Genomic DNA, 25,372 nt, shown 5'->3' with positions numbered 1-25,372 from the left:
GTGGGGTGAGACGCGTGTGACTTGTTTCCAGGCTGTTGTTTTGTTGCAAGATCTTCCTCCCCAGCCCCGCGGTGGTGCTGGCTCACCTGGGGGCACCAGCAGCGCATCCAGATCCAAATGGTATGGGCTCCGTGGGGCACAGGCTGGGGGCAGTCCCACCAGCTCCCCCTCCCCCCCAAAGCATGGCAAAATCCATGTTGGTTTTTGGAGGGGCTGTGCTGGGGTAACTGAGATCAGCGTTTGGCCCCGTCTGCCCTGGTAACGTGAGAACTGGGCTGATGACAGCCGGACGCCTGCCCTGGCCGTGTGGGTGACCAAAGCGATGTGCTGTGGGCGTGGGGAGGTCTCCGGACATGGTTTCCTTCGTGACCCCCGATATGTCCTTCTCTCCCCCCTGCTCCCCTTTTGTGCAGGAACCCCACAGCTGCTCAGCCAGCGTGCAAGCTGCAACCCGAGCTATGATTTCCCCTAACGCACCTCTCTTTCTGCCCCCTCCCCTCCCCCTGCTTTCTGGACTTGCATCTCAAGGCAGATCTGGGATTCAGGTCACTCTGCAGCCTCCCCTCCCCTGCCCCCCTTCGCCGTTCCCACCCTGCTTCCTCCGCGATCGGGGTGTGCTAGACCCGAATGGTGCCGCTTCGTCTCCCTCCCGCCACGCAGCACCCAGCGACACCCCCCAGCTGCGCCACGCGCCTGCTTTCACTTCACCAGCTGCTTTCTCACTGGCGCTGAGTGGCCCACCCCCTCCAAACCCTCCAGCCCCACCTCCCCCCCACAAGCATCTCTCCACCGGCTCAGTCCTGTCTACACCGACTGGCGCTTGTGCCGTTTCAGTCACGCCGGGTCACCCATCCTCCTGGCTATGGGGGGCTGCGTGAGTGTGGAGGAGCTGTGTCTGGGCGCTCAGCTGTGGGGGGGGAGTCTCCATACCCAGAGGCACAAAACCTCCCCACCCCACATTTACCCCCACCACCAGGCAGCTCTGCCTCCCACCCCACGTTCGCTGCTACCACTAGGCGGCTCTGGGCGGGAACATTCTCCTGCAGCTGAGCAAGGTGCCCTACTAACACAGACTCACTGGGCTCCCCCTCCTCCGCTCCCGGCCACCTCACCCCTTCTGGGGGAAGCCCGCGTGACTTAGGGCAGGGTCTGGTCTGCTGCAGCCTGGAGAACCCCAGTGCATTCTGGGGCAGCGTGCTGTGGCTGGGGATGTCATCGGGGTGTGGCAGATACAATGGGGCTTTCCATAAGGGGCAAGAATGGTGCATTGTCGGTGGCGGGGGAGCCTGGTGCTACGGAGTGGCCCTTCTCACCCCATTCTCGTACCTTCCCACACGCTGAGTAGCCCTGGACGGCCTCCGCCCTTAAGGGGGAATCTTCTCCGTGAAGGCCTCACCCTCCCTCTCTAGCCCCCTTGCACCACGCTCTCAGCTTCTCCCTCGGACCACGGAGCCGGGGTGCCACCGGGGGAGGCGAGACCTGCTGGAGAAGTGACAGCTCCCCGCCCAGCCAGCGTTCTGCCAAGCAGGCTGCCTGCCAGCACTGATGGCAGCCCGAATGGCCGTCCGCTCAGGATGCTGGACCGGTTCCCGAGCGCTGCTAGGTGCCATGCGGCTGCCTCGCTGGCCAGACTTGCACCTGTCTCTGCACCCGGCCAGCTCCTTCCGCCTGCCTTAGAATCGGCTCTGCTCCTGAGTCATCCCTCTTCGTCCTACAGCAGGAAACAGCCTGCTTCACCACCGCCCTCACCCATCCCCGCAGTGCGTGGGTAAGGGTCACCGGTCAGCATTCTACTGCTGGACAGCAAGTCTTGCTGGGAGCCCCCAGAGCCCTGTCTCAGAAGGGGAGACAAAGATTTGATCTCTAAAAGTCTCATTTTCAAAAGGTCAGGTGTCTGGCACTAGGCACGCAAATGCCCAGTGTCTGGTTTGCTTGTGCCGCTGTCTGCCTGAAAACACTCAGTTCGCTTCCTAGCTGGAGGAAGGTCTCTGGGCCAGGGGCTGTGTCTTTGTTCTGCGTTTGTACAGCGCCTAGTACAGCGTGGCCCTGGTGGATGGCTGGGATCCTGGGCATTGTCCCAAGCATAAATAAATACCCATTTGCATGTGCAAATACCAGATTTGCTTGCACAGTTGCACATGGCCTCTGACCTTTTGCAAATCGTGACCCAGCACACTTAGTCCTGATGCAAAGCGTTAACTAATCGTTGGATGTGCTGTGAGCATCGTTCATCCGGCAGATGCGCATGCAGAGGCAAAAAGTGACAGTAACCTGCCTAGTGTTCTATTGCAAGTCCGTGTCGGAACCGGGATTAGAACTCGGAGTCCCCCATCCACCGGTGTCAACTCAGAGCCACTCCACTGACTTTTGGTGACCAGTGTGCTTCGAACTAAGGCTTTTCTCGGTGATGCTTGTCTAAGCTCACGGGGGTAGGAATCCATTCCTGGATTCTCTTCCTACTTCTGCAGCTGATTGACAAACCAACTTGGCATAAGTGGCTTCCTGTGGGCGTCCTGTTTTGTGGAGCCCGATGTTCGGTTGTAGGTTTTTGCAGTCAGCACCATGGCAAGGTTTAAAAGTCATTGTGTGACATGGTCTCTTAAAGGGACACTACGTCAGGAAGTTCAGGCTCGTGCATCTTTGAAAGTGTTTGATTCTTGCTTGTATGCCACCTTTGCTATGTTAGGAATGTCATGTGTGACCATCCTTTCTTTAATGGACACCCTGGGGTTTCAGAGGCGACTTCTCATATACTAATGGGAGGAAGGGCTATGTGGCTCTTCACTAAAGATGTGCCGTTCCCCAGGAGTTTATTGGGCATGAGAGCTGAAGTTAAAGGGATACTATAGCTCGAGAATTCTTAAACTGTTGTTCATGACCCCTGGGGTCATGAGGTTATTATGTGTGTGTGTGGGGGGGGGGGGGGGGGTTGTGAGCTGTCAGCCTCCATCCCACACCCAGCTTTGCTTCCAGCATTGATAATAGTGCTAACTATATAAATTAATGTATAAGGGGGGTTTATTGTGTGCAAGGGGTCCCCAATACCAAAGTTTGAGAACCATTGCTTTAGCCTTACCTGGCAGTAATGAAAACCCAAATCCAATGCATGAGAGCTGGAAAAGGAAATTGACTAGAAATGTATTACAAAGAAAACTGAAAGTGAATCGGCTGCTTTTGCAATTCAAGGTGTCATTACTGGTAATGTCGTTGGTGAGATGTGAGGCTTTTAAAAAAGCTGCATCACCCTGTTAGCCTGCCAGTGCCTCTTCTGAAATCATAGAGAGCGATTGTCCTTGTTTCCCCTCCCCACCGTGTGGCTACGCTTCCATTTCTAAAGATAGTGCTGTTCCTCTCGGAACCTGCTGTGAACTACACCCCAAGGTTCAGCCGCCTACCATGCAGCCAGCTCTGGGGGGGAGGACAGATGCTAAACGTTGCATGGCAAGAAGTGGAGGACCAATCAAATTAAGGACAGAGGATTTTAAAGTCCGTACAGGGCAGACAAGGCCTCTATTTTAAAGGACTCATTCAAAAACCATCCCCTTGCATCCCATGCATTATATCTACTACGTAAGGAGAAAGGGCTGAGTTCCCCTGCTGCAGTTTGAACCTGTATTCCAAGAAGTGGGTGGAGAATTGAGCACAATCAGGTGCCCAGAGTGGTAATAAGGGAGAGTTTCTTCCCTTGTGCTTGGCACTTTTCTTTTCCCTCTGACCCGTGGAATCTGAATTCCCCCCGCACTCTGCCTTTTCACTGCCGGGCTCAGGCCCGCTTTTCCCACTTAATAAAATCATTTAAGCAAAGAGAATCGTGGGACTGGCCTGGTTGAGGCCTGCACATGGCCACGTGACTGGTTCACAACCAGCAGTGGCTCTCGTTGGGGCCAGTGGTAAGGCAGGTGTGAAATGAGTCTGGTGCGGATCCCTGAGCGAAGGACCACTGTGCATGTTGCAGAAGCTGCTGGCGGCAGACCCAGCCTCGTGGCTGCAAGCTGGATGGGTGGGAGGGGATCTCTCGGCTCCCACCCCCACAGCTGACCTTCTAGGTCATGTCGGCAAAGGCTTGTGCCGGCTGAGCCAGCGTGGGGACTGCCATCTGCTCTGAGGCTCAAGAGAGTGGCCCAAGTTGGTGATTTTGGCTTCCTCCTGCCATGCAGCCAGCTCTGGGGGGGAGGACAGCAGCCAAATGTTGCATGGCAAGAAGTGAGAACAGGACTGAGACCCACCGGCTCATCTCGCACGTGCTGCTAATCAGTGAGTGACTGCTGAACCGGGATTCAGTCAGCTACCTCCACCTGCTACCTTCACCTGCAGTCCCTTGAGCTGTCCCCTGGGTCTGTGGTGCCACATGGAGGAAGAGAAAGCAAAGCATCAGCCTTGTCCTTGTTTGACTGGAAACCCCTGGCATGCAGCTGGGAGCTGGGTGCGTGATGAATAAGCGAAGCCCCCGAAGCTGCCTGTTTGGGGCTACTGTCCCCAGTATCCACATGGGCTGAGCAGCCCTTCCCTGGCCATTCTGTGGAGCCAGTGCCCATGAAATACTGAGGCTATGCAGCCCCTGCCGGGATCTCCAAAGGGGAGCACTGGGTGAGGGGGGCACAGGAGTCAGACCCTTCTCCCGTCATGGCTGCAGTGCAAACAGCAGGCTCCGGTGCCAGCTATTTTACGCCTTCTGGTGCTTTTGTTCAGATTCCAATTACCATGACTTTTAATTACTGGGCAAGCCCAGGCGCTGGTAGTTTGCGGAGGGGCAGTGACGGCCGGATTCGCAGCCACACGGCACTCAGTGGAGCAGGACTCGGGTGCCTGATTTCTGCCTCTGTGCGAGATGCGCCTCTGGGGGGCGTTCTCTCCTATGGCCCAGCAGGTTTGGAGCGTGGCAGCCTCCCAGCGTATTGACCCCCTGCCCTGGGGCATGGTGCCATGGGCCAGCCGGGCCTCTCTCCTCTCCTCTCCTCTCCGTGGGGCTGGGGGAAGAGGATCTCACTTACTTCCCAGCTGCCGTGTGTCGCTTTCAAAGCAGGATGTGAGGTTCCCCTGCCCGGCCCAGGAATGTGGCCAAAAGTTTGGTGACTTTGTGAAGAGAGGGACGGGCTGGGAGGCAGGAGGCTGTTTGCAAGAACAGGGCCCAAGCAGGGTGCAATGGGGCCCGGCAGGAGTTTCTCACCCAGGCGATGGGCAAAGTATCAGAGCCTGAAACGCACTCTAGGCCCGGGCAGAGAAAGAGGCTTGGAGAGGCAATTCGCCAGCCAGGTCCAGGTGCTTTTGCTAGCGTCCTGCTCCGTCAGCCCCTGGCCGGCGAGATCCTCTGGCAGGCAGGAAGCTTCTGGCCCAGGAAAGTAAGAGCAACTGGGCGCAGTTGGCTCTGGGCCTCTCTGCAGGAACCTCCTTGGTCAGCCTCCAGGACCGTGGGTGATTGTCCCCTCGGGATGCGTGTGGCATAGGGGGGAGGGTGGAAGGAGCAGGGCGGAGGGTGCTGTTAGTGTCCGTCGTGCCTGGCGACCCCACAGGGCCCGTAGCAGCCGCATGGGGTGTGGGAGCACAGCTGGTAAAGGGGAAATCGAAGGGCTCTATCGACTTGAGTGAATGAGGGGGGTTGGCCATGGGGGGAGCAGCAAAAGCTGTGGAGATGGGTCCTAAGAGACGCACTCTGCCTTGACCTAGAGATGACCGGCAGCTACCCCACTTGTTACTGTCCCTTCCAGCAACTCGCTAGCTAAACCGCCTCAAGGCTGGTTATCTCTGGGCGGGGAGGCCTCCAAGGGGAAGCCAAGGTGGTCCAGGAAGTGTTGGTGACTCAGCCAGCTGCGCCCTCCGTGCTCTCCCCAATGCCAAGGTCCCTGCTCTTACAAGTCGGGGGCTACAGATCAGACCTGAAAGACAGGTCCTGGTGTTGGAGACCTCCCAGCTCTTTCCCCGCAGAAGGTCCTGCCCGTATCGGCACGGGTGACTACCTGAATGCCCTACTGGGGAAATAATTCTACCTTCCCCACCGTGGTGAGGTCACTAGTGCGGGATGCAGGTGGCCCACCTAGGAAGGGCTGCCACTCACCTGTGTGGTTGCAAAACCCTGTAAGGTCCGGGGTCCATAGGGAACTCCTCGTGTGTGTGACATGGAGCAGAGTCTACCCCGCTGCCTGCAAAGCACTCTGGGATATGTCCGGCCGTCCAAACACCTGGTCTCTGTTGAACACGTCATTTCGTCCCATAATTCCGCCCTGGAGTAGGACGGTCACTTGGGCCCTGCATAGATCTGCAGCAGACCTGGAGTTTCCAGCTCGGGTAGCTGTTCCCATACTAGCCCCTAGCAGCATGAGCGACGGGAAGGGCTAGCAGCCCTCGTAGGGGGCAGGGATTCAGCATTGCATGGGTCCGTCCATTGGCCCTGGTAATGCTGCTTGGTTCCGGTGTGGACCTACCCATCGTAAGAGAGAGACGCTGCCCAGAGGAGTTGGATCTCCGGACACGTCTCTGCTGCAAGAGCAGACTTCCAGGGTTCAGTCTGAGCCGGGTTCCACTGACTCGGGCTGAAAAGAGCCGTGTAGAATCGTGATGGGCCACCAGCGGCCCCCCGGCAGCGTGCAGCCCGTTGGGGATCTGGGTGCGGCCCATGAGACACTTGGTTCACCATTGCTCATGTGTCGCTTTGCCGGATTCCGCTGGTTTCTGTCCACGTAGGTTTTTTTCCTCCCGGTGTCACTCGAGTGACTCGCACGGGAAGGGTGGTGCTTTCTGGTTGCACACAGCATTGACGGGGAGAGCCGTGCGCAGGGCTGGCCCGAGCCCTTTTGGTGCGGGCCTGCCCCCCTCCTCGGGATGTGCAGGCCCACCACCAGGGCGCCCGGCACATGCGCAGGCCGGCCATGGCCGCTGGCGCACAGCCCGGGGCCCACCCCCGGAGTGCATGGTGCATGTGCTGCCCAGCACGGCCTAGCCAGTGCTGCTGGCACGCGTGCGCTGGGCCATGCAGGGCCCCGCGGTCGTGGGGGGAAGGGCGCTGCTGGCCAGTGTCGTGGGGGAGGCCCTGCGGGAGCCGGGCACACAGGGCCTGATGGCAGCTGTAATCCATGCTGTGCATCCCTTACAGCTGCCATCAGGCACCCCCCATCGGTTGGCGCCCTGGGCAGCTGCCCGGCTCATCCATGCCTCCGTCCGGCCCTGGCCGTGCGCGCACTCTGCAGCCAATCAGAGCGCTGCTATGGTTCAATCGGCACCCCCAGTGGATTCTAGGGAGGCAAGCGGGGTGAGCAAAATTGCCCTATCCCGGGAGACCATCTTGGCCGCAACAATCTTGCATCCCACTGAGATGGAGGAGGGGCCACTCATGCCACCCGCTCATTAGCCCAGGTTGCCCAGAGCTGGGTAGGAGCTTGGGCTGGCCCCTGAAACCCAGGGAGCCTGGGAGGATCTCAGAGCCTGGGATCAAACGTCAGCCCTGCAACCCGAGTCGATTGAACCGGGCTCGGAGACTCAGTGCAGCTGTCTCGGCCGTGCTAATGTCCTCTAATAGGCAAGGCAGATGAGGAAACTGAAGTAAGGAGCTGGGGAAATGAATAGCCCACTACAGTGGGCCAGTGGTGAAGGATCTGGGACTAGAAGCCAGGTCTCCTGGGTACCATTCCAGTGTCCTGGCAACTAGACTTAAGAGCACAAGAACAGCCAGACTGGGTCAGACCAAAGGTCCATCTATCCCAGTATCCTGTCTTCTGACAGTGGCCAATACCAGAGACCTCAGTGTGAGGGAACTCAACAGGCAATCCTCCCATGATCCCTCCCCTGTCATCCATTTCCAGACAAACAGAAGCCAGGAACACTGTTCCTTCCCATCCTGGCTAATAGCCATTGATGGACCTAACCTCCATGAATCTATCTAGCTCTTTTTTGAACCCTGTTAAAGTCCAAGTCTTCACCAAATCCTCTGGCAAGGAGTTCCACAGGTTGACTGTGCGCTGAGTGAAGAAAAACTTCCTTTTGTTTGTTTTAAATCTGCTGCCTATTCATTTCATTTGGTGACCCCTCATTCTTATAGTGTGGGAATAAGTAAATAACTTTTCCTTATTCACTTTTTCCACACCAGTCATGATTTTATAGACCTCTGTCATATCCCCCCTTAGTCTCCTCTTTTCTAAGCTGAAACGCCCAAGTCTTTTTAGACTGCACTGTCATCTGAACAGGTGTTGCTGGGGGATGGACCAAAGGGGAGTGGCGGGATGGGAGCTGATATCTGAGAAGCGAGAGGGCCTGGAGGTTTCTAGCCATCCCTGCGGCGCTATCGTGGCCCCAGGACGAATATCACCAGCCTTTTGGGGAGCAATTGGCAGCCCAGGAGTAGCTGGGGGCATGTCTGAATGAGGCGGTGCAGACTGGAGCCAATGGGCTCCCAATGCACCACGTCCAAGACGGATAGTTGCTGGGCCAGAGAAGGTGGCTGTGTCTGGCTACGAGACGGACGGGCAAGAGGCCGGAGAGCTGCCAGGGCAAAGATGATGAAACCCACGTAGAGATGCCATGAACCTGGGAAAGCCATGGTTAAGGAGAGTCTCTTCTGGCGAGTTTGCTCTGCTTGGGTTTGGGTAGGGGAGCAGTGAACCAGAGACGGGTAGTTGTGGAGTGTGAAGGGGAAGGGCGTTAACGCCCCGCCCCCCCCCCCCCACTGCTCCCCAACCCTCACACAGTACCAACCTGGTAGGGGAGGAGGGGCTTATTCTGTTGTGTCTGTCATATGAAGAGGAAGTCAGTGCTCTGCCGTGGCTAGTCATTAAGGCATCTTCCTCCTGCCCTCTGAGACAGGAAATTGTGTTTATCCCCATTATGCAGGCAGGGAAACTGAGGCATGGTTGCTGAAGCAACTTTTCCGAGGCCTTACATAAACTGGCAGAAGAACTGGGAACAGAACTCAGGATCCTAGTCCCCAGTACTGACTACTAGGCAACACTGCTATTTGCACAAGGGAGCCGTACCAAAAAGCTTTATGTGAGGACCCAAGCCGCATGTCCACTGAAGATCCTAAAGGCAAATTGCAGTTTGGGTGGAGTATAGCCTGCCTCCAGTGTGATGGGGGAGCTGTGTGCAGGGGTGCGGGTGTCAGAGAGGGGAAAAGTGTTTGTGCAGGGGGTATATTTGTGTGTCTCAGCTATTTCTGAGCTGTGTTTAAAAGTTCTCACTTTTGTACTACCCTAATGGGAGCAAGGATGGGAGCTTTCAAGGGGTACACAAGCTGCCTGCGTTTTCATCACCATGCCGGAGACATCTGCAGGGTGCATCTGGCAAAGTGGTTTTTACCCACGCAAGCTTATGTGCAACTAAATCTGTTCGCCTTTAAGGTGCAGAGGACTCCTTGTTCATGCTGGAGAAATTTGACTTGGCCCCGTAGTAAAAACATCATCACAGAGACTCAGATGGAATGTTTACCCCCAAATGAAAAAATATGGTAAGAGGACCCAAAAATTGCCACCACAGCTAAAGAACAAAGTAAAAGGAGGCAAATGTCTGAAACTACAGTAAAGAGCAGGGTTATTCCTTCCCTTTACACAGTGGTCCCCAACCTTTTTAAGCATGAGATCACTTTTTCAATTTAAGTGCAATCCAGGATCTACCTCAAAACCAAACTCCCTTGCTCCGCCTCCTTCCCGCCCCTTCCGCGAGGCCCCACCCCGCCTCACTCCATCCTCCCTTCCCCATTCTCACTCCCTTTATCGGGCTGGGGGCAGGGGTTTGTGGTGCAGGAGCAGTTCAGGGCTGGGGCCGGGGTTTGGAATGCTGGCTCCAGCTGGGCACCGCTTACCACAGGTGGCTTCTGGGTGGTGGTGCAGGGTATTACAGCAGGCTCACTCCAGCCCTGGCCCTGCACCACTCCCAAAAGCAGTCAGCAAACTCTCCATCCCTGCTCCCCTCTGCTCTGTGAAGATAGGGTGAAGGGAGGGGCACCCTGACACCAGCACCCCTCCCCCTTCCTCTTCTGTCAAAGGTTCCAAGATCTACCAGTAGATCTTGATCTACTGGTTGGTGACCACTGCCTTAACGCTTCACATTAATTTCGCCCAATTATATTAATAGGCAGAAGCTTTAAAACAAACACAAGGAAGTATTTTTTTCAACCAGCACCCACTCAGCCGATAGAAATCGTTGCTGGGGGATGTTGTGAAGACCGAAAGTCAAGGTGGGATTCAAAAAGAATTAGGTAACTTCATGGAGCGACACTTTTAAAGGTGGCTATATAGGGACAGAGGCAAAGGTGAGCTTGTGAAATTCACTGGGATGTGGCAGGGAGGTCTGGAGGAATATCCCTATTCCGTGCATGCACCAGTGTGAAGAGAGCTTGGTGGTGAAGGCCAGCACTGGGCGTTAGATCTCAATTTTCCCTCCATTTCTCTGCAATGTGGAGTCTCTTTGCTTTTCTACTACAGTAGGTTAATTTCAACAGGAAGGGGCGTGAGTCCGGAAAGAAAAGCAAATGAGGAAAGAATGATTAAAGGCCTAGAGAACATGAGCCGGGAGGGAAGACTGAAAGAATTGGGCTTGTTTAGTTAAGAAAAGAGAAAACTGAGAGGGGATATGAGAGCAGTTTTCAAGTATGTAAAAGGGTGTCACAAGAAGGGGGGAGAAAATTTATTCTCCTTGGCCTCTGATGATAGGACAAGAAGCAAGGGGCTTAAACTGTGGCAAGGGAGGTTTAGGTTGGACATTAGAAAAAACGTCCTAACTGTCAGGGAGGTTAAACACTGGACTAAATTGCCCAGGGAGGTTGTAGAATCTCCATCTCTGGAGCTATTTAAGAGCAGGTTGGACAGACACCTGTCAGGGATGGTCTAGACCAGGGCTACTCAGCTTTGAAAGCCCTGGGGACCACAATCCTACACACAGCACATGCTGAGGGCTAAGTGTGGTTGTATATACATGCAAATAGCTTCTTTCACATTGACTGGCATGAATACAAAGATTAAGCCTTAGGCTGTGGCGCCGGACCCAAACGTGGCCCGTGTGAGCCAGTCAGCACCTCTCAAGCTCTGCCCACAAGGCTAAGCAGCCAGCACTTCCCACAATGTCCCGGCGCTCCCGGCACCGACACCCTGCACCCGTCTGTTCCAGCCAGCCCATCCGCTTGCATCTTTCAATGCTCACTCCGCCTGGGAGATGCCTTGTGGGGCGTGTTCCCAGTGGAGGCCCTGTTCAAAGTATCCCACCCGCAGGCCACGTGTTGGGCCCCACGTAAACCCAAACTGGACCGTGGGCCGCAAACGAACAGGCCACGGGCTGCGTGGAGAGTAGCCCCGGTCTAGGCAGTATTTGATCCTGCCATGAGGGCAGGAGACTGGACCTGATGACCTCTCGAGGTCCTGTCCAGTTCTAGTGTTCTATGGAGGGCGCTCCCACGCTTTGGACGTCCCTGACCTCTGATGGCAGATGCTGGGAACGGGTGACAGGATGGATCCTTCAGTAGTTGCCCTGTTCGGTTCTCTCCCTCTTAAGCACCCAGCTCTGGCAGCTGTCTGGGCTGGATGGACCATTCGTCTCCCCCCGTATGGCTGTTTTAGGTGAGGGTCAGACCAGAGTGATCCAAACTCCAGTGCTTTGCCCATACAAGGGCTCTCCGCACCAGCGACGCGATGGGAGGAGTGTTCAAGAAGCACTTTGGTTTCAGTCCGTAGCTTCGGTGGGGGGGGGGGGGGGGGAGGGGATTTCCCCGGCCTGCGAGAATTCTCAGGATTCTGAAAATTGTTCCCATCCCAAATTGGGCTGGAAAGTCAAATTCTTGCAAATTTTTGCAACTCTCCCACCCCTGCCCCCAAAAAAGTCTTAGGTCAATGGGCCTTTTTCATGGTGATTTTTTTGACCTTTTATTTGTACAGATTTCATTAACAAACAGCTGCTTTGAACCCGAATGTTGGGATCTTTTCATTGGGACAGGCAGGGAAGCAGCAGAAATGCCGGTCTCCTGTGACCCCAGTGTGTGGTATCCCCCCTCCCACGCCATGGCCATTTTCAGTCTCTCTATTGTAGGCAGGGAAGGGTTGATCTCCTGGAAGCCCAGCTGGGGTGCAGCCCTGGGACGTCCATGGCTCGGGGGATGGGGAGCAGACAGATGGGGACTGGCATAATTGGCAGCTCTCTGCTGCTGGCAGGGAGGCATTCCTGCCCAGAGTTCATGAAGCCTCAGCTAGGGGCCACAGTGGGGAGGTCTAGCTCGGGCTGTGCTTGGGGGCAGCCCCAGAGAGGAGGCTGGAGCCGCTGTGCCGGGCTAGGGAAGGAGCTGTGGGGTGGGCGAGGTCCAGGCTGCCTGCAATGCTCTCTCCTTGCTCTGCGTGCGGGTTTCTTGGACCGGTTTTCCCCAGCCCAACCACAGCCACTTTCCTGTTTCTCTCCATCCCATTGGGCCCCCGACAAGTGGGGAGCCCAGATCCCCCTGCCCAGCTCAGCTGCGGGAACAGCACGTTGCCGGGGGGGGAGGGGCGATCCAGCCGCTTGCCCCAGAGAGGCCCTTCCCAACAATGGGCGCCCCTGTGCCGAGGCTCTGGCCCCGGGCCAGCCCCTCGCCAGCTCAGCTGGGGGGGCAGAAGGACAGACGTCACCTTCACGGCGCTCACGCCGGCTCAATAGTCGCCCTTGTGCTGCTCCTGGGACCGGCTCCTCTTCCGTATTCACGGCAGGCTGAGCGGGGGCATCGCCTTAGCACCCGGGCTCCCTCTGACGCAGCTGCCTCGTCAGTGGGGACTCTCGCCGCCCGGGGGTGCAGGGCAGTGGGGCAGCGTGGGGTGGGCGTGCAGGGCAGCACGGGGCACAGACCTCTCCCCCAGCTTTCTGCCTTGGTCACTGCTGCCTGTGAGAAGAGCTGTGGGGATTTGCTAGGTCTTTTTTGCCACCCCTCCAAAATCTCCCAGCCACGGAGAAGTGGGGCATGACCCCGCCCCAGCCCAATGGGGAGCCGGCTGGAGAGCATGAGGCTAATGGGGCAGAGATGCTGAGGCTCATACCTGCTCTGTACTGACACCCCCTTTGCTTGGGGTGCAGCAGCAGGGGCCTCCTTCTGTCTGTGACACGATAGCATCGAATTGGGAATGACCTTATGGGGGGGGGGGGTTCACATCTGGCCCAAGGCAACTCAACCCTTCCTCCTTCCAGGGTGACACCAGTGCTCCAGACAGGGACTCGGGAGACCTGGGTTCTAGTCCCAGCTCTTGGACAAGTCACACCCCCTCATTGTGCCTCAGTTTCCCTCAAGCTTTTGGGGGCAGGGCCTCTCTCTTACTATCTGTATGGTGCAGCCCCTAGCCCAGTGGGGCCCTGATCTCTAGGCACTACTGTAATAGTAACGAGCATGGTGCCGGGATATTGGAGAGTCATGCCCTGTGTGTTGCTGTCACCCACCTTCTTGGGGGCTCGCTTCCAGTGCCCGCCAGTCGCTCCTCCAGCCGGCACCCAGCACAGGTTGGGCCGGACCGGATGAGACCCCAGGGAGGGCCTTTCACCACTCAGTGGGGAGGGGAGCATCCCTGCGGAGTGGAGTGCCGCAGGGTGATCGGGGCACAGAGTGTTTGGGGGAGGGAAGTCCCGTGGCCAGAAGAGCCCAGCCCAACCTGGGAGAGGGCCCCGTCTCCCCAAAAGCAGCCCCAGCCCCACCATGGACCACGCTGCTGAGCATTCTAGGGGGGAGCAAGGAGAAAGGTGTTTCAGCCCCTCCCTGCCTGAGGACACCCCTGGGCAAGCAGCCCCGCCTCCTCACACTGCAGGTTCAGCATCTCGGCAGCGTGATGCTGCTCAGCTGCGGCTCCCCCTTCCTCTTCCATTCTGCAAAGGGAAGCTGAGCCGCCTCCCGCGCGGGGCGGGCAGACGTGGGAGTCGGAACCACGTGGCCGTTAGTTCTGGGGCTTCCCGATGCTGCTGCACCACGGAGCCACGGAGCCGGGGACGGTGCCTGCGGCGCGAGCGAGGGGCCGACCCGAGTGGGGCCACCGGGGTGAGTCCCGCAGCATCGCAGCCTTAGTTCCCTCTTCCGCCGGAGGGGTGTTCCCTGTGCCCGCAGCCGAGCTGGGCTGGTGGGTCCCTACGTTTTCTCCAGGGAGGGCTGTCTGAACTCCCCCAGAGCTCCCCGCGGGAGGGGATCCATCCTGCAGGAGATCGGACTCACGCCAGCAGGTTTGGGATTCCTGCTCCGGCGAGAGCAGGGCTCAGAGACACACATCCCATCCTGCCTTGCAAAGGGTGAGCCACGGCGAATCCCCGTTGGAACGCCGACCCAGGGGTTAGGTACCCGCCCGGTTAAACCACACGGGCCGTGTTCCCATCGGCACTTCCTAGTGCCAGCCCTGGGTCTTGTCAGACCGTTGGCTGCTGGACAGTTGGGCCCTTTAATGGGCCTGTGTGTCCATGCAGGGACATGCAGATTCATCAGCCCCTCCCCGCAGCCACATCCCTCACTTGATGTGATCTGTATCAGGCCCCCCCATGCACACAAACACATGGTGCTTTGCAGCGTCTCTCCTCCTAGCCCAGGAGGGCCGGGCTCCATCAGTAGGTCACCATGGTTGTTACAGGGGCTGCTGCTGAATTGCCCCCTACCCGGGGATGTGTGTAGCTAGCAGTGTCTGAGCCCTCCCTGGCGGATGGTGCCCTACATCCCCTGGACACTAGTGTGAGTGACAGCGGCGAGAAGTCCCGTGGCAGCTTATAGACTAACCCAAGTGTAGGAGCATGAGCTTTCGTGGGCAAAGACCCACTTCGTCAGATGCATGTAGTGGAAATTTCCAGAGGCAGGTATAACTATGCAGGCCAGCATCAGGCTGGAGATGAGGAGGTGGATCCAATCAAGGAGGGTGAGGCCCACTTCTAGTAGCTGATCTGGAGGTGTGAATTCCAAGAGAGGAGAAGCTGCTTTTGTCCTTTGCCAGCCATTCACAGTCTGTTTAATCCTGAGTTGATTGTGTCAAACTTGAAGATGAAGTTTGTGTGAGTGAGGGCAGGGCAGGTCAATAGTAATCAGACCCCCTAGACCACCCGCTCCTACCCAGGGCAGGTCAGTGGAGCGGGGGCTGCGCTGGGTGGGGTGCAGGTCCTGCATTAACAGCGACTGGTTTACACAACTGGCTCCAGTAAGGAGAAATCTGCTTCCACGATTGAGGGTGGGAAGGGGGCCTAGTGGTTAGAGGTGCAGCCAGGGGCTTGGGAGGACCTAGGTTCACCCCAGATTTTTGTCTGCTCTGGGGCTCACTCAGTACCCCATAGGACTCCACAAGCCCTCAGTGGCGTGGCAGGGTCTGTGCCCCTCACCCCTGCTCTTGATGGCCTCTTCATTTGCTCTGGGCCTTCTTCTCCTGGCAGGTGCTTGCAAGAGACCCCAGTGTCGTCCCACAGCCCCCTTGGCCAGTGAGGATCAGTGACCCAGCCAGGAGCTGACCTAGCATCCTGCAGGGCCTTTGGTGGCTAATGTCCCTCCTTCCCCTCCATGTTTTCCTTGCTTCCTGCCTGTCCCATCCCTGCATGGTCCTCTCTTTGCTCGCCCTTTGGAGGGGGAGATGAGGATGTGTCAAAGGAGGGGTCAAGGAGAAACCGCCAGTAAATTCTTCCTGGGTGGGACAAATACCGTTCCCCTGCTTTGAGTGTCAGCCCAGGGGCTGGTCCCTCGGACACCCTGTCTGGGACCCACGGCCCCTTCCTCACCCCTCTGTGAAGGGGTGCATGAGTCATACCCTCTGCTCAGCATGGCCTCTGCCCCCTGTCCCAAAACCCATTCCTGGGCCTACCCCTCACCCCCATCTGACTCCAAAGCACAGCCCCGCCTGCCCCCCTCTCCTGCTCCCTGGACCTGCCCCTGTTCCCATAGGTGTCCAGCCTTGCTCATGCCCTGGGTGTGTTCCCCCTTCGCAGTCCCTGCTCCCAGGGCCGGCGTGAGTTGCAGGGCTAATTCAAATATATGGAGCAGGAGCGGGGCTATTTATGTGACTGGTGTGAGTGTCTATAATATATAATAGTGGGTGGCACAAAAAGGACGCACAAAATCCAAATTCACGATAAAACTTTAACCCATTAATGTCGTTATACTCAACGTTGTCACACCGGGCGCTAGCCGCCAGTGCATGCCGCGGGAGCAGATCTCTCTCCCTCAGCAAGTTTGCGGATGACCCTGAGCTGGTGGAGCGGTAGATATGTTGGAGGGCAGGGACAGGGTCCAGTGTGACCTAGACAAGCTGGAGGATTGGGCCAAAAGAAATCTGATGAGGTTCAACAAGGACAAGTGTAGAGTCCTGCACTTGGGATGGAAGAATCCCAAGCATTGGTACAGGCTGGGTAGCAGTTCAGCGGAAAAGGACCTGGGGGTTACAGTGGATGAGAAGCTGGATGTGAGTCAGTGTGCCCTTGTAGCCAAGAGGGCTAATGGCATATGAGGGTGCATCAGGAGGCGCATTGCCAGCAGATCCAGAGAAGTGATTATTCCCTTTTATTCAGCATTGGTGAGGCCACATCTGGAGTATTGTGTCCAGTTCTGGGCCGCTCACTATAGAAAGGATGTGGACGCATTGGAGAGGGTCCAGCGGAGGACGACCAAAATGATTAGGGGGCTGGAGCACATGACCTATGAGGAGAGGCTGAGGGATTTGGGCTTATTTAGTCTGCAGAAGAGAAGAGTGAGGGGGGATTTGAGAGCAGCCTTCAACTTCCTGAAGGGAGGTTCCAAAGAGGATGGAGAGAGGCTGTTCTCATGATGACAGATGGCAGAAGGAGGAGCAAAGGTCTCAAGTTGCAGTGGGGGAGGTCTAGGTTGGATCTTAGGAAAAACGATTTCCCTAGGAGGGTGGGGAAGCACTGGGATGGGTTCCCTAGGGAGGGGGTGGAATCTCCATCCCTAGAGGTTTTTAAGTCCCGGTTTGACCAAGCCCTGGCTGGGATGATTGAGTTGGGTTGGTCCTGCTTTGGGCAGGGGACTGGACTCTTGAGGTCTCCTCCAGCCCTAGGATTCTGTGACTCTATTTTACACTGCAGTGCGCATTACAGACTCCGGTGGCGCTTGGTTTAAAATGGACGCACGTGTTTCGACCTTATTTGTGTATGTCGCAGGGAACGTTTTACCTCCTTAAACAAATCTCTGGGCGTGGGCATTTTGAATATAACTGGAACTTTGCAATCGTTATTTTAACGGCTAATACAGTTGTCGACATCTGCAGTACGAGACTAGAGCCTGGAGCAGGGTCAGTCCTAGAGCACGAGGTTACGTGATGGGGAGCCGACTGCACACGCCTCACACCAGCCCTGCCTGCTCCTCTTCCGTCCCTTCCCCTCCTGGGGCCACTTGCACTGCCGGATGCGTGCCCTTCTCTGTCCTCGGCCCTGCCCCCCCTGTCTGGCCTGGTCCCCCATCTCCGCACTGCAAGTTCCCTGCCTCCCGGTTGTCCTAGGATGCAGCTGGGCCAATAGCTGAGGGCGGTGCCTGGGTCTGAAGCATAGGACCAAGACAAGGCCAGGATCTGCTGGGGACAGAAGGGGGATTATGACACCCATTAGCCCAACGCTCAGTCTGCCGAGTCCCTGCCAACCAAGCCCCCGGTCTGTCCCGCACTGCAGAGCGGGGCTGACACCAGGCAGGTTACGCTGGCTGGCTATGGAGTCTCCACTTCGGTTTCGCTCCAGCCAGGCGGGACTGGCGAGGCGGGTCTGTTACCCCTAGGAACAAACCGGGTGGAGCCAGCGTGTCTGTGAGCGCCGGGAGAGGTTCAGGGTCTAGTGAGAGATGCCTTGTGTTCCGGGTCGGTGGAGCTTGAATAAGTCTGGCCATAGTGCAGCTACTCCTGCTTCCCCTCGGCTGCCGGCTTCTTCAAGCCCCAGGCAGGTTTCCAGGAGCGGTGTGGGGGAATGGGCCCTGTTAAGGTCTGGGAGAGCAGTAATGTAAGGAAAGAAGGCTGGCGTGGGTTCCCGGCACAGGGGGGAAGTAGCAATCAGGGCAGCCCATTGCCAGAAATCCTGACAGGTTTCCAGGGGGTGGCATGGGAGGGCGTGCCTGGGAACTGGGCTGGGCTCATCCCCGGAAGATGCTGCTGGAGTCGGTCGAGGTGGGGCGGAGCGCAAGGGCCTGAGATGGGACCCAGCCCCAGAGGGTGGAAGAGCAGGAAGCGATTGCTTCACCCACTGTTGAAATGCAGCCAGCTCTAGGGTGGAGCTCAGCAGTTGATTAACAATACGCACCAATACTGTGCACAAGCTCCCGGCCCGGAAACAAAGGGGAGGCTAGACCCGGCCGTGTGGCGCAGCTCAGCTGACGTTCCGCCAGGGCGGCCCCTGCCTTGTGAAAGGGGCAGCTGGGTTTCTTGACCTGTGGGCCCCTTGTCGTGACTCTGATTTTGTGTGGCAATCCCAGACACGCAGCTGGGGTCACCCACGGCTCTTTCCTGTAAGGCAGATGGGTGGCAGCTTCTCAGTAGCGATCGGGAACAGCTGAGGAATGGGGAAGTTCACTCACCATGTGACTGGGGGCGAGGGAGTCACCCCATGGTCACCGCACCAGCCTTGGTGCGGTTACGCTGGAGACGCATCCGGCCCCTGGGAGCAGAGCCTCACCAAACGGCTGCTGTGTGGGCCGAGGCGAGGCGCTGGGGAGATGGAAGATAAATGTCCACGCATCTGAGATCTCAGCCTGGGGATGCTCTTGCCCAGTTGGCTGTCACTGCCTGTGTGGGATTTAGAGATGCTTGTCCCAGTGAAGAGGGTAGCTGGGTGGCTGGGCCCAGCTTGGCTAGGTAGATCACAAAACCTGCAGCCACAGCACAACTATTCCTAAAAGGTCTCCCATCCACATACAAACCAGACCTGACCCTGCTTGGCTTCCGAGTTCAGACAAGGTCCGACGTGTTCAGGGTGGGATGCTGTTTGGTGGGCAGGTCACGCTGAGTTTGGTGGGACTCGGTGCAGTTCCAAGAGCAAGTCCAGCTCCAGCGCCGGGCTGAGGGTTGCGTGGGTCGAGATCTGGCCAAGGCTGGGGCATGTTGGCAGGGCAGTGGGGCCCGGGAGGGGGAGGGGAGAGTTTGCCCTGGTCATGTTGCTGGTGACTCCTCCACTGGTCATCTGCCTGGGGAGCAAGCTCGGGGCTGGAGGTGTCAAAGCATGTGGCTGGGCCACGTGAGCTCCAGGAGCAGCGGCTGTCACTGGCGGCAGCGGTAGAATGGGTTCAGCAGCCCTCTGGCCGTGCAGCGTGCTCTGAGCGCCATGGTAGGCAGCGCTCGTGCGGGCTAGGGGCTGTCGGCCTGACAGATCACCGTGTAGAAAGCCCCAGCCTGATAGCTCCTTAGTAGCCGTTTCAAGAGTATTTAGTGTGTAGAGCCCACAAATGCCTGGAAGCCCAAGCACATCCAGTCCCTCCCGTGCTAGGCGCTGCAGAGTCAGACGGGGCGAGAGAGGCTCTCCGTGGACCAGATAGACGTAGGGTTGCCAGGTGTCTGGTTTTGAACTGGACAGTCCAGTATTTGAGCTTTCTGTCCGGGAAACAAATGGAGAAAATACTGGACATTTTCTAATGAAGTAAGTTTTATTCTTCTTATTATGAGTATCAGTAAGTAGTTGCATGCTACCTGGCTGGTAGACACGCTCCCACTGCGCGAGTGTGTCTACCCGCCAGGCAGTACACAACTACACGGTAAAGAAGAGCGGGGTGGGGTTGGGGCGGGATGAAATCGCTGGTGCCAGACTCGCCTGTGCATGGAACGGGCAGCACCCCGGGATCTGCGTGCACCTGGGCCAGCTCTGCTCCCCACCAGCCAGCTGACCAGTTCCCCCCATGGCCAACCCCGCTCCCCCCAACCCCTTATCGGCCAGCCCTGCTTCCCACTGGCCGGTTCCTTCCCCCGATCTCCCCCCACCAGCCCCGCTCCCTCCCCCAACCCCTTCCCAGCCAGCCCCACTCCTCTCCCAGCCAGTCCCGCCCCCCCATCTGAGATCGTGTATCTGGTATTTTTTTGAAATCATCTGGCAACCCTACAGATGGGGCAGGAGAAAGAGAGGTGGAGAAAGGAGGTGATGTGCAGAGGTGGAGAATGGAGCCAGGTCTCCTGTGCCCCCTCCCATTCCCTGGCCACCAAGGCCGGCAGCCTGGCCCCACACACGATGCTTGTTCCCTGTGGTTAACGCCCTGGGGTTCTGTGAAACGTCAGCCATGCGCGTTGGCTCCCAGCGCCCCACGACCGCTGTGCCGTCGCGTGGGGCCCCTTGCCGCCTTAGGACAGGGGCTGCCTCGTTACCCCCTGCGGCCTGGCGTGGGGGAGGGCACTTGGGTCCTGTCTGATTCCCGTCGTTACTACAAGGACCGTGGGGAAATAACGCCTTGGGCTGAGGCGGCGCCGCTCTCGGGGGCAGGGGGGTGTCGCGTGTGCGCTGGTGTGTTGCTGAATGGGCGTTGTGCATCTGCACACGGGCGTGTGCACGTGTTGGGGGTTTGGTGGCAGGGAGACTGGGTGTGGCTCCTGAGTAGTTCAGGCCTGAAGGAGACCCTGCTCCCATAGCCTGCGCCTGGGGTGACTCCATCTCTTGCACGGCTCTTTCCATCTCTGAAGTGTCCTCCTGCCACCTACTAAACCCTCTGGCTGGCTGGCAGCCCGGGCAAGGCCGGCTTATAAGGGCTAAAGGGCCGGCCAGGAATGGGGAGCAGGGTGGGCTTGGCCGGTTTCTGAGCCAAATAAAATCTTCCCATCCCCCACCTCCCGTCCCTCTCGGAGCTGCCGTGAAGGGCATGGAGCGTCCTTGAGCGGAGGCATGTCCGGGACCATTGTCTGTCACTCCTATTGTGCTCAGCCACCCTCCATGGAAAGTCATTTCACAGCCCAGCCGTCAGGAGATGAGGATGCAGGGAGACGGCCGTGTGGCTGGAAGTCAGTCAAGACACCGAGGCAGATGGCAGCTAACTTGCTGGCTCGGGGCGCCGCTGAAGCTGCTGAGGCTGGGGAGGGGTAAGAGCAGGGGCAGGACACCGCCCATAGCTCTGCTGCTGGGTTACAGTCTCCTGTAAGGTATCTATAGACCCCGGCAACACGCTGGTCCCGCAGAGATCTGCAAGGTGCGCGTATAAAGAGTTGCCAAGATGGACTAGAATCGTCTGCAACTAGCGCGCAGTAGGCCTGGTCCTAGAAGTGGATTTTTCCTGTTGGTGGCCAGGTCTCACGGGCTCCTGTGTCCGATTGTTAAGTAAACTCGTTTTCCTTCTGCTAGAAGCCAGGTCAGCGCCTCGACGGGAGGGAAGGGCCGGGTAACCCCTGTTACGCTAACAGCCCACGGCGCGTTCTCTGTAAAGGAACAACAAGCGTCACTTTCTGGGCGCGTTCAGGAAGGCAGCTGGGCGCTGCGGGGAGACGTCTCTGGGAACACGGGGCTCGGGGCTCGCTGTCCGTTACCAGCTGGGCCAGCTTTGCACCGGCAGGGGGCTGGTGAGTTTTCTGGCAAGGCCAACAAGCCAGCAGGGCGGGGGGTCGTCATGCAACTGTGCAATAGCAAAACTCCCTTGCTGAGGCTGCGTGGGTGAGCCAGGGAGTCCCCATTCCCGGGGCCCCGGCAGATCCCAACACTGTGGTGCACGCGGCTATTTCTCTTGGCCTTCCCTTGGATCTGCTTTACGCCCTCGTTAAACCCGAGCGGCCCCCGTGCCGCCCAGACACGCCCCACCCCCACCCCCACCCCGCTCCGGAGTAAGCGTTTCAGTAGGGCTGAGGTTCCCCCCCCGACAGCCTCTTGCAAATCCCTCCCTGGGTCTCTAGCCAGCACCCAGCCCATGCCGGAGTGGGTTGGGTGTCCGCCTGAGCGCCGGGCTCTCCGCAGCACCCTGCGCTTCAGGAGCGTGGCAGGGGAGGCTTCATAGCCCCGTTTCCGGGGCACAGTGGTTTCTCCGCGGTCGGACATAGGGTTGGGGAAGGACCCCAGGAGTCCTGCGCACGGAGCCCGGCCGCTGTCCTCTCCCCAGGCTGGGACTAGCATGCTGGAGGCTTGAGTCCCATTCCCTGTGCGGCTCGCTAGCCCCCACCCCCTTGCAGCCAGGAAAGCCAAGCGGCAAGGGAGGGTGCCCGGTGCTGGGGTGTGTGCCTTTGCATCGGTGCCCTGGGCATGGGCGACGTTTGGGGGCAAGTCTGGGCTGGGGAGGGGCGTGTGTGGGGCCCTGCTCTGAGCTGGGCAGGGCGTGTCTGTCCCAAGGGGTCTCACCCCCTCTCCCGGTCTCTCCCTATCCCCAGGTGTTTGTTCTCCTCGGGCTGGTAACATGGAGCAGCTGATCTGACCAGCGGAGCCGTCCCAGTGAGTGTCCAGGCAGGGGGGAGGGGGAGTGGAGGGGAAAGGAAAAGTTTGGTGCCTCGTTGGGAGTTGTTTCCCCCTCGTGCAGTTGGGCGGAGCCTGGGCTGCCCCATGGGGAGAGGGACAGCCCCAAAGTCTGATCCCCCAAAGTCCAACCGGGCTCTAAGGCAGCAATGGGCAAACTGAGCTGGTGAGTGGGTCACGAGCCGCGATTCTCACCCCTCTCTCTGGCTGGGGAGCTGGGTGGCGCCCCCGGCGCAGGGCACAGCCGGTGGGTCAGGGGCCCGCGAGCGCTGCCATCTGGGCCTGGCCCCTAGCGGCGTGGGCAGGATTTTGCTGCGCGTCTCCTCTCTCGCTGGCTTCCCTGGAGCTTGATGTTTCCTCCTTCCCTCCCGGCTGTCCGGCGACCCCAGGGCTGCCGGTGGCAGGTGGCTGGGATGGTTCTGCCGGAGGAGAGGCCAGACGGCACGCTCCTGCCCCCACTACCTGCTGCTGCCGCCGCTCGCACCACCTGCCTCCCGCCTCGGCCCGCGGAGCTGCCGGAGTGCGCACGCAGCAGCTGTGCTCTGGGAGGATGGAGAGGGACCGGGGGAGCCATGCTCCTTCCCCTCCCCCCCAAAGCGGGGCGAGAAGCAGTGGTGCCCAGAGCTGGGGGAGCCCCCTCCTCTCAGCCCCCCCCCCTTCCTGCCGAGTTCCCTGCCTGCCATCAAGGCCCTAGGAGTGGCCACCACAGCTTGGTCACACGGGCAAGAGCACTGCGCCTCTGCAACGTGCCTGGGACAGCCACCGTGGGACCCAGCGAGCCTGCCGCTGGGAGGCGTCTCCTCCCCGGGGGGTCTGCTCAGCCAGCTCTGGTGCGCCTGGGTGGGAGGGTAAAACGCAGACAGAAGGGGGAGGCCCTGGTCCCTCCCGGGTCTGTCTCTAGGACCCTGGGCCCAGAGGACGCTGCAGCCCTCGTGTGAAGAGTCTGATGCCTCTCCAGCCGCACTTGCTCCCGGACTGCACACTGGATGTGCCGTGGGGCGCCGGGCCCCGGGGTGCAGAGATAGCAGCCAGGGGCTGGGCCGTGCCAGGTGCCAGGATACCTGCTGCACGCTCTCGGGCCCAGCCAGAGGGACAGTCTGCTTCCCCGGGAGCTCTGCCGCAGCCGGAAACCTCAGCCGGACGTAGGAGATGGGCAGGGTCCTTCCGGAGTTGAGCGGGTCCAGGCAGGCTGCACCTCTGGGCCTGACCCTGTGTCATGGGGGCCCACTGGTGCGGCACCAGGTACGTGCCTGCCTGATCCTGCCAGGAGAGACCCCGAAACCTCCCTGCTGAGTCCAGCCTATCTCCCTCCCCCCATCCCCATGTCTGTGCTAGAGGCCAGGCTATTAGTCTGCTGGGGAGACTTTCCAGCAACCTCCCCCATGTAGACAGGGCCCCGGCAGTGCTGTCAGCCGGCCCGTGTGGTTAAAACGGAGCAGGCCCTTCGGAGCCGCCCCCGGCACAGGAGAGGCGCTGGGAGCCGCAGCCTGACCACGGCTGTGCAGGGCTCTTCCTGTTTCCGGGGCTGCCGGGAAGAGCTCTCAGCTGAGCCTGCAGGCGCTGTAGAACCCAAGTCGGCGTCTGCATTCATCTCGCCACTCGCTTCGGTCCTGGCCTGCGCCGCCCTTCCCTGCCGCGGCGCTCAGACCTGGCCTGGCACCTTCTCTGGCTGCCTCTTCCCCAGGCTGCCTCCCTGCCTGCTGCTCTGGCTGCCTCCATGCTCCTCGCGCCGGCGGGGGACCTGAGCGCATCCCCAGCTGGTGCAAACTGCTGTCAGGGCTGACGTGGACCAGCCCGGCCCATCCCTGCCACGGGCAAAGCCCAGCGCTCTGCAGGGAAAGGCTGAGGCTGGCACGGGTACGGGGCAGGCAGAAGGAAGGTGCTGAGAGCTGCCTGGCTTGAGCGGCTGGCATCTGGGCAGCTTTGCCATGGCTCCATCAGGGCTGGGCGTAGGGGCAGGGGGTGAATTTCTACCTCCTCTGCTGTGCCCCGTGCAGGGGTTCAGCCTGTGGTCTGATTGCCCAGCCGCCTGCCAGCCCAGTAGCTCCAACTGCATGGCTTAAAGGGCCCCCGTTTGGCCTGCCACAGCCCAGCTCCCTGTGCCAACGGGCCCGACTCCTGTGCCCTGCTGAGCCCTCCCGAGCCCGTTGGCAGCTGGGCACGTCTCTGCTCCCTCCTGCCGTGTGACCCGCCGCCTCTATTGCAGGCAGCCGGCCCGGCAGATGGCACAGAAGGGAAGCGAAGCGTGACAGCTGGGGAGGAGGGCGAAGCCAGCGAGTGCCCCGTCTCCCCTCCCCTCCCCCCGTGTGACCGTGCATGTGCCGTCACACGCCGCCAGCCACGCGCGCTCCCAGGTGTGAGAGGCGCGACGCTGCCCGTGCAAGCAGCCATGTGCAAGGAAGAGGCGGGTGGTGCCTGGCTGCTGGTGATGCAGCACAGCAGTATGGGGAGCGCAGGCGCGGGGGCACTGGTTACTTGGGGGAGCAAAGATCCTGGGCTGGACGTGGAAGGATCCCTGCTCTGCTGCGGTGGGGGTGGGGGTGGGTGCTGGAGGAAGGGGTGACGCGCCTGGCTGGAAGATCATTGTTCCGCCCCGTGCGAGGGGCAGGCCCGGGCCGTTCCAGTCCAGCAGTGCACAGAGGCGCAGCAGGGCAGTGGTGCGCGGCCCATGGGGTGTGCTGCAGGGTTCCTGGAGGAAGGGCAGGTTGGCCTCCGTATAAGCAGCAGCCGCCTCCCTCCCCCCACCGAGGCCCCTGCTCTCTCTCCCGGCAGGCGTTGCCCAGAATGGGCTGTGTGTGTTGCAAAGAGAAGGGGTCAAAAAAAGCCCAGACGGAGACCATCGATGGCACGACCAGCCTGGCATCGAAATCCTGCTACGACCCCGACCCGACCCAGCAGAATCCCACCAGCAGCTTCACCCGCATCCCCGACTTCAACAACTTCCACGGCACGCCCGTCGCCGCCGCCCCCCCCTTCATAAGCCCTGGCATGTACCCCAGCAACACGCTGCACATGCGGGGCGGGGGGATCGCAGGTCAGTGGGGCAGCGTGCCTGGGGGGGGGCGCGTATTCCCCGCGGTGGCGTCACTGCTGGGTGGAG

General features: G+C 59.2%; 1 protein-coding gene across 6 annotated transcripts in view; it reads left to right on the top strand.

Moving 5' to 3' along the window:
• FGR (FGR proto-oncogene, Src family tyrosine kinase) overlaps positions 1–25,372 on the top strand; it is a 43,074-nt gene that overhangs the window by 5,964 nt on the left and 11,738 nt on the right. For 2 of the 6 annotated variants that reach the window (XM_075909129.2, XM_075909130.2), the window contains exon 2: positions 25,045–25,306. In XM_075909129.2, the coding sequence (XP_075765244.2) occupies positions 25,057–25,306 (250 nt within the window). In that variant the 5' untranslated portion in view covers positions 25,045–25,056. Of the gene's footprint in view, positions 1–13,864; positions 13,955–21,180; positions 21,396–22,190; positions 22,252–25,044; positions 25,307–25,372 lie in introns of those variants that run through there. The other 4 variants (XM_075909132.2, XM_075909133.2, XM_075909134.2 and 1 more) reach the window with 4 other exon arrangements.

This window comes from Pelodiscus sinensis, chromosome 26 (genome assembly GCF_052426305.1).
Source record: "Pelodiscus sinensis isolate ZL-2025 chromosome 26, ASM5242630v1, whole genome shotgun sequence".
In the NCBI taxonomy this organism is placed as follows: Eukaryota; Metazoa; Chordata; order Testudines; family Trionychidae; genus Pelodiscus; species Pelodiscus sinensis.
Note: the sequence above shows the minus strand (reverse complement) of the source record. Positions and strands in the feature narration are given on the sequence as shown.